Source organism: Geotrypetes seraphini, chromosome 1 (genome assembly GCF_902459505.1).
Source record: "Geotrypetes seraphini chromosome 1, aGeoSer1.1, whole genome shotgun sequence".
NCBI lineage: Eukaryota > Metazoa > Chordata > Amphibia > Gymnophiona > Dermophiidae > Geotrypetes > Geotrypetes seraphini.
In genome coordinates this window covers 86,679,859-86,689,017 of record NC_047084.1, presented here as the reverse complement: position 1 = coordinate 86,689,017, position 9,159 = coordinate 86,679,859, and the positions used below count along the sequence as shown (strand labels likewise).

Sequence of the window (9,159 nt, the reverse complement as noted above, 5' to 3'; positions counted from 1 at the left end):
TGCAAACGTGATGGTGGCAGTCAGGTGTTGGCCTTTGCAGGACCCAGAAGCAGAGTCCCCCCCCCCAGCAGAATGTCAGTCAGGTGCTGTCTCTGAAGCCATGAGATTCAGAAAAAGATGAGGACCCAGAATGGGTTGACAGGGGTGCAAACCTGATGGTGGCAGTCATGTGTTGGCCTTTGCAGGACCCAGAATGGGTTGACAAGGGTGCAAACGTGATGATGGCAGTCAGGTGTTGGCCTTTGCAGGACCCAGAAGCAGAGTCCCCCCCCCCAGCAGAATGTCAGTCAGGTGCTGTCTCTGAAGCCATGAGATTCAGAAAAAGATGAGGACCCAGAATGGGTTGACAGGGGTGCAAACCTGATGGTGGCAGTCATGTGTTGGCCTTTGCAGGACCCAGAATGGGTTGACAAGGGTGCAAACGTGATGATGGCAGTCAGGTGTTGGCCTTTGCAGGACCCAGAAGCAGAGTCCCCCCCCAGCAAAATGTCAGTCAGGTGCTGTCTCTGAAACCACTGCTCTGCCAATATCTCTCTCTCCCACTACTGTTGGTTAACTGCTCTGCCAACTGTTGCTCTCACTCCACAGATGTTGGTTAACTGCTCTGCCAATATCTCTCTCTCCCACTACTGTTGGTTAACTGCTCTGCCAACTGTTGCTCTCACTCCACAGATGTTGGTTAACTGCTCTGCCAATATCTCTCTCTCCCACTACTGTTGGTTAACTGCTCTGCCAACTGTTGCTCTCACTCCACAGATGTTGGTTAACTGCTCTGCCAATATCTCTCTCTCCCACTACTGTTGGTTAACTGCTCTGCCAACTGTTGCTCTCACTCCACAGATGTTGGTTAACTGCTCTGCCAATATCTCACTCTCTCCCACTACTGTTGGTTAACTGCTCTGCCAACTGTTGCTCTCACTCCACAGATGTTGGTTAACTGCTCTGCCAATATCTCTCTCTCCCACTACTGTTGGTTAACTGCTCTGCCAACTGTTGCTCTCACTCCACAGATGTTGGTTAACTGCTCTGCCAATATCTCTCTCTCCCACTACTGTTGGTTAACTGCTCTGCCAACTGTTGCTCTCACTCCACAGATGTTGGTTAACTGCTCTGCCAATATCTCTCTCTCCCACTACTGTTGGTTAACTGCTCTGCCAACTGTTGCTCTCACTCCACAGATGTTGGTTAACTGCTCTGCCAATATCTCTCTCTCCCACTACTGTTGGTTAACTGCTCTGCCAACTGTTGCTCTCACTCCACAGATGTTGGTTAACTGCTCTGCCAATATCTCACTCTCTCCCACTACTGTTGGTTAACTGCTCTGCCAACTGTTGCTCTCACTCCACAGATGTTGGTTAACTGCTCTGCCAATATCTCTCTCTCCCACTACTGTTGGTTAACTGCTCTGCCAACTGTTGCTCTCACTCCACAGATGTTGGTTAACTGCTCTGCCAATATCTCTCTCTCCCACTACTGTTGGTTAACTGCTCTGCCAACTGTTGCTCTCACTCCACAGATGTTGGTTAACTGCTCTGCCAATATCTCTCTCTCCCACTACTGTTGGTTAACTGCTCTGCCAACTGTTGCTCTCACTCCACAGATGTTGGTTAACTGCTCTGCCAATATCTCTCTCTCCCACTACTGTTGGTTAACTGCTCTGCCAACTGTTGCTCTCACTCCACAGATGTTGGTTAACTGCTCTGCCAATATCTCTCTCTCCCACTACTGTTGGTTAACTGCTCTGCCAACTGTTGCTCTCACTCCACAGATGTTGGTTAACTGCTCTGCCAATATCTCTCTCTCCCACTACTGTTGGTTAACTGCTTCTCTGAAGCCCTCCTCTGACCCCTACCTATCCTAGTATCCACTGCTCTGACATGTGCCAAGCGTGAAGGTTTTTTATGCCGAGCAAGGTAACCCACTCAAGCATACTGTACTCGCTTTGACATTTTCAAGGTGTTGTGGGTGGTGTTCAAAGGCTTTTTCCTTCACGTAGGGAAGGTCAGATGGTATCTTGGATGGAGCGGCTTCAGGGAAAGCGGCTGTGTTAAGGAAAATTTGTAAAACTTGAAATTGTACATTTCCTCCCTTGTTTTTGGTGGCCTAGAAAGTACATAAGCAGAAATGTCAGTCAGGTGCTGTCTCTGAAGCCATGAGATTCAGAAAAAGATGAGGACCCAGAATGGGTTGACAGGGGTGCAAACCTGATGGTGGCAGTCATGTGTTGGCCTTTGCAGGACCCAGAATGGGTTGACAAGGGTGCAAACGTGATGGTGGCAGTCAGGTGTTGGCCTTTGCAGGACCCAGAAGCAGAGTCCCCCCCCCCAGCAGAATGTCAGTCAGGTGCTGTCTCTGAAACCACTGCTCTCACTCTCACAGATGTTGGTTAACTGCTCTGCCAATATCTCACTCTCTCCCACTGTTGCTCATTTAATTTGAAGGGTGTGTATGGTCTTTCTTTTTCAAAGGTCGTATAGCAAAATGTGTGATTTCCACACATGGTGCATGAACAGATGATACACTTTAAATTGTCTATGTCCCCCACTCCTTTTGGTGGTCCAGACTGTTGTTTCTACTGTTTCACTTAAACTGTCTGTTAATTTGCTCCTGATGTTTTTTCACTGCTATAACCACATCCTTACTCACTGTCACTGATGTTTAACTGCTGTGCCACCTTTAATGGATATATTATTGCACACTTGTTTATGATTTAAAACGAATAAAGATATAATTCAGTATGTTGTACATAAAAGATCATGAATGGTGAACTGAAAGATTTTGTGTTGTTGACACTGCATTTGAACATATGTGTATTACATGTTTATCACATATGCAATATTTTAATAAACATTTACCAATGTTTAAAACATTTTGTTGTTTCTTTATGTTAGTATGACATTAATAACTATGCCATTAAATGTAAATTTGTATTGTACTATCCAACTAAGTAACACGTAAGGACACAATGGAAACAATTAAGTGTTAGAAAGAATTGCAAGTGCTGCATTTAAATTAAAATTTGTTTTTTTTTTTAACACTTGATGTAAGATTAAAACATGAATAACATTTCCTGAAATCATATTTATTCCGACATAATTAAATACATAATTTGCCATAATACAATAATAAGTCAAGGCTACTGGATTGTCCTTCATCCTATTTATTTGAGGCAACATTGATTTCTAAACTAATAATATATATGGACAATACAATAAAAGATGATCTAATGTCCCAGCCTCAAGATGATAGTGGCAATATTTTTTAGGCCAAAGTTGTGGCCATTGAGATGCATCAATTGAATGCTTAATCTCAATGCTCCAAATGTCTCTTAGACCATGTTTTGTTGTTTTATTTACAAGTCCAGCTATTAAGTTATACCACCTGAAAGCATAAAATATTGTGATTTATTTAGACCAAATATATGTTGCAATTGTGAAAGGTCAAGCAGTTTACTATTAGTTATTACATCCTCTAAAGAACATATCCCTGCCAACATCCAATGCTTCCAAATGAATACATCTGAAGTTCTTCCACTAAATGTACATTTTCTAAAAGGTTTATTTCATCCATTTTCAAGTTCACAATTCCAATAGAAAAATATAATTTTCAATTCCTTCATTTATGTAGGTTAAATCATCTCCTGTACAATTGACCTGGTGGCATATTATCAGTGCAGAGTGACTTAGATTCCATTTTCATGTTAACATTAGGTCACTTAACTTTAGGACAAAGATAAGAATGAACAAACGACCCGATACACACCTTAGGATAATGATACCTACTTTCTGCATTGAGCAGTAAAGCACAGTTACTTACCGTAACAGGTGTTATCCAGGGACAGCAGGCAGATATTCTTAACGCATGGGTGATGTTACACACTACTCACTAGATATTCTTACGTCCCACCCTCCTCCCCGGGTTGGCTTCTTAGCTGGCTTATCCTAACTGGGGACCACGCTCTCCTCCGTCGGGCGTGAAGGCACTCGCGCATGGTGCGGCCAACTAGAACTTTCTAGTTAAAAAGGTCTGTACCGGGGCTCCGTCAGTGACGTCACCCATGCGTTAAGAATATGCCCGACGGAGGAGTGCGTGGTCCCCAGTTTCTTCGTTTCCTCTGATGTTGCGGACCTTGTCCAAACTCCGCAAGGACAACGCCACCATGATTCTTATCGCACCTCGGTGGCCTCGCCAACACTGGTTCTCACTCCTGCTCCAACTCAGCTCCAGGGAACCCATTCTCCTTCCTGTGTTTCCTACTGTACTTACGCAGCAGCATCAGTCTCTACTGCATCCCAATCTGTCTTCGCTCCACCTGACAGCTTGGTTTCTCTCGGGCTGACCTCTCCAGAGAACCTATCTCAGCCGGTCCGCCTCATCTTGGACGCCTCCAGGAAGCCGGCCACCCTCCAATGTTACCATCAGAAATGGACCAGATTCTCCTCGTGGTGTCTCCGGCATCATCAGGAACCCACCTCCTTAGCGGTGGAAACCGTATTGGAATATTTGCTCTCGCTGTCCAATGCTGGCCTCAAAACTACCTCCATCAGAGTCCACCTCAGTGCCATCACTGCGTTTCATGAGCCCATTCTCGGAAAACCCCTCACGGCTCATCCTCTGGTTTCCAGATTTATGCGAGGGCTCTTCAATATCAAACCACCCCTCAAGCCTCCTCCAGTTGTCTGGGACCTGAATGTGGTACTCTCAGCTCTCATGAAACCTCCATTCGAGCCTCTTGCCACAACTTCACTTAGACTCCTTACCTGGAAGGTGCTTTTCCTGATTGCCATCACCTCTGCCAGGAGGGTTAGCGAACTGCATGCACTGGTTGACGACCCACCGTTCACTGTTTTTCACCATGACAAGGTTGTTCTGCGCACCCACCCTAAATTCCTTCCCAAGGTGGTCTCAGCTTTTCACCTCAACCAGTCCATTGTGCTGCCCGTCTTCTTCCCTAAGCCTCACTCGCATCCTGGGGAACAGGCGTTGCACACGCTGGATTGTAAGCGTGCCCTTGCTTACTATCTTGATCGTACCAGAGCTCACCGAACATCCCCTCAGCTATTTTTGTCTTTCGATCCCAACCGTTTGGGTCATCCTGTCTCCAAACGGACACTTTCCAATTGGCTTGCTGCCTGTATTGCATTCTGCTATGCTCGGGCCGGTCTCTCACTGGAAGGAACTGTCACGGCCCACAGAGTCCGAGCTATGGCTGCTTCTGTAGCTTTCCTCCGTTCCACGCCCATCGAGGAAATCTGCAAGGCGGCCACTTGGTCCTCAGTTCACACATTCACTACTCACTACTGTCTGGATGCGTTCTCCAGACGGGATGGACACTTCGGCCAATCTGTGTTACAAAATTTATTTTCCTAATGGCCAACCATCCCACCTCCCTCTTTGTTAGCTTGGAGGTCACCCATGTGTTAAGAATATGCTGCCTGCTTGTCCTGGGATAAAGCACAGTTACTTACCGTAACAGGTGTTATCCAGGGACAGCAGGCAGATATTCTTACGTACCACCCACCTCCCCGGGTTGGCTTCTTAGCTGGCTTATCCTAACTGGGGACCACGCACTCCTCCGTCGGGCGGGAAGGCACTCGCGCACGCGCGGTGCGGCCAACTAGAAACTTCTAGTTAAAAAGGTCCGTACCGAGGGCTCCGTCGGTGACGTCACCCATGTGTTAAGAATATCTGCCTGCTGTCCCTGGATAACACCTGTTACGGTAAGTAACTGTGCTTTCTCTGCATCCCTCTTCACAAACATATGTGATGTATGACTGTATTAATATATTAGGAGTGGAAAATGATGTGTAATAATTACAATAATTTACTCATGACTCCCTGATCTTTTTAAAATTAATAGAATTTTATTGTTCTTATGTGTTTCCCATATTCAAACACTGTAATAGCTTATTTATTTATTTATTTATTCAGATTTCCCATTAACGCTAATTGTGTTTCAATCAATTACTACAAAACTATATACTATAAAATACACACATACTCAATTAATATGTGCATTTCATCACTACAATGTAGTAAAATCTGTTTGACTATTGACCATTTAACACGTGTTTTAGATAACCAATAGCAGCGCTGAAAAGGGGAAATCTCACGATATTCACACAACATCGGTCATGTGACTGGTATTTAAGCTTTGCAATTAGGCCCCCCACCCGCATTTACAAATATCACCATTTATTCAGATTTCCCATTAACTCTGTTCGTCCGCATTTTTAACTTGCGCTCATTATACTAAAACCCGTCAATTGCGCACTGGGAAACTAATCCGTCAATTGCGCGAAAAAGTACTATAACTTTAGTATGATGATATACGTCATCATTATGCACTAATGGAGACAAGCTGATGTCATCACGCGTTTCAACACATATGCGCGCCATGCTAACGCTAATTGTGTTTCAATCAATTACTACAAAACTTTATATTATAAAATACACACATACTCAATTAATATGTGCATTTCATCACTACAATGTAGTAAAATCTGTTTGACTATTGACCATTTAACACGTGTTTTAGATAACCAATAGCAGCGCTGAAAAGGGGAAATCTCACGATATTCACACAACATCGGTCATGTGACTGGTATTTAAGCTTTGCAAAAACGTCATAGATTCACAGAGAAGATGGCATCCTATGTGGGTTTCCGTGGACGTAAGCCCAATTTCTCCGAGCGTGAAGTACTCATATTAACTGAGTACTTCACGCTCAATGCTAAACTGCTTTTCCCCGTTAAGGGGAAAAGACGCAATATAGGTGAAATGGACAGGGCCTGGGGAGAACTTGCGCAGCTGTTCAACGCCCGCGCTATCACACCGCGCTCCGTAAGTATTTATCAAATACATGTTGTTCATAGACAATTGCGCGCTGACAAATTGGCGCGGATAAAGAATTTATTTTTTTGCGCGGAAGGCAAAAATGGATACGCATCTCCTGAAATCGCGCACTGCGTCATCATACATCTGCTGAAAAATTTTGCAGTTGATAATGGTGTCTCTCATGTACTTATTTGATTTAATTAGCTGTATTCCAGTCGGGTTTTCAAAATTTACATAATTATTATGCTTGCAATCTATTTCCATGCACTGCTTTCAATGCATATATATATATCATGTCTGCGCGATTTGTCCACGTGCTATTCTCTATGAACCATATATCATGGCTCACTCATGTCTCTCCATTATGTAATAGGTTGAGGATTTGAAGAAAAAAGCCCGCGAGCTCAGGCTACATCACCCTGCATGGGTCCGGGCTGTCCGCCGCAATCTGTACAACACCCCAGGTATGTTACAGTAAAATATCGGGTGGGTATAAGGTGTGCAGTCATAATATCTGTGTTGAACAATCATGTATTTTAAACATTGACAGGTCAAAAACTCGAAAGACAATCGCGCGCAGACAAACATTTTAAACATTAACAGTTTTTCATATACTTCTGACACTACATGCATTTATGTCTTCAGATGCGAGTGAGGAGGAAGAGGAGGAGGAGGATCAGGAAGAGGAGGAGGAGGAGGAGGAGGAGGAGGAGGAGGAAGACACCCCTATCCCTGACCGGCCGTTCCTTATCCCCCGCAGACGCCCCACCTCCCAATCCCCTTCCACCTCCGCCCAGTCCCATCCAACGTCCCAACCCCCTTCCACCTCCGCCCAGTCCCATCCAACGTCCCAACCCCCTTCCACCTCCGCCCAGTCCCATCCAACGTCCCAACCCCCTTCCACCTCCGCCCAGTCCCATCCAACGTCCCAACCCCCTTCCACCTCCGCCCAGTCTCATCCAACTTCCCCCCACCGACGCCCTAGACCACCCTCTAGGATCCCCCTAAAAAAACGCCCCAAACCCTGCCCTGCCCCTTCATTCCCAATGCCCTGTTCCCCCTCCCTCCCACCCCCTAAACCCAAGTTCTGCCTTAAACTTTTCCCTGAAATTCGACCCTCTGTCATCACCTCTCCCCCAGCCCTCCCACGTACCTCAATGAGTACTGCCTCAACCCCCATCCTGGACAGATTTAGCGACCTCTCTGTCCAGTCCGGTAAGTGTTATGATATTTTTATTCTGTAATTTTTGTACTGTAAAAGCTTTTATTCATTTTTACAACGTACATCAAGTGTACAATTAATAAACACATTTATGATTTAAGACATCACTTGAATTTTAATAATATAATATAAAATGCTTAGGTTTGTTCATATGTAACAAAAACAACCAAGTTTGTCTCATAGATGCTTCCACTGTACATAATTGTCTTTTCAATGTCCACCTGCTTTTCATGCTCTTTTTCATTACAGATATATTGGCATCCCCCTCCTCTTCGCCGCCTTTGTCAACATCCCCACTCCCCATTCAAAGCCCCAACCGTTGTTCCACCTGTTTTGCCCCCCTCCGACCCTCAACCAGAGATTGTGGGACCAACCCTGCAACGGCCACCACCCCTGTTGCAGCGACCACTATTGTGGCTCACGCTGCCACAAACACAGATCCTCCGCCCAGTTCTGTAACAGTGGAGGACATTTACACGGCGGTGGTTACCATCTTAGCAGGGGTGGAGCACATGAACGACTGTGCTGAAGAATCCGTTCGACACATTCGTCACGTGACAGGGGCACTGCAGGTCTTGCTAGAAGCACTTCGCGGTACCCCTCCCACCCCGTGAATGGCTCCACTGTTAACGAGGGAGCTGCACCCTCTTGTCACCACTCCTCCCTCCCCTTCTTCCCCCCCTGCCTCACTCCCTCCCCCTCCTGCCCTTCGCCCTCCCAGAAAAAATACAAAAAAAGTATAAAAACAACTCCCTCCCCTTCTTCCCCCCCTGCCTCACTCCCTCCCCCTCCTGCCCTTCGCCCTCCCAGAAAAAAAAACAAAAAAAGTATAAAAACAACTCCCTCCCCTTCTTCCCCCCCTGCCTCACTCCCTCCCCCTCCTGCCCTTCGCCCTCCCAGAAAAAATACAAAAAAAGTATAAAAACAACTCCCTCCCCTTCTTCCCCCCCTGCCTCACTCCCTCCCCCTCCTGCCCTTCGCCCTCCCAGAAAAAATACAAAAAAAGTATAAAAACAACTCCCTCCCCTTCTTCCCCCTCTGCCTCACTCCCTCCCCCTCCTGCCCTTCGCCCTCCCAGAAAAAATACAAAAAAAGTATAA

The 9,159-nt window shown here is 45.8% G+C and overlaps 1 protein-coding gene across 1 annotated transcript; it reads left to right on the top strand.

The window, feature by feature from the left end:
- The first annotated feature begins 5,674 nt into the window (after positions 1-5,674).
- Positions 5,675-8,823, top strand: LOC117352651 (extensin-like). Its single transcript, XM_033929229.1, has 2 exons — positions 5,675-8,052; positions 8,309-8,823. Exons 1-2 carry the CDS (start codon positions 7,473-7,475, stop codon positions 8,671-8,673), a joined length of 945 nt encoding a protein of 314 aa, XP_033785120.1. The 5' UTR covers positions 5,675-7,472; the 3' UTR covers positions 8,674-8,823.
- Positions 8,824-9,159: the final 336 nt, after the last annotated feature.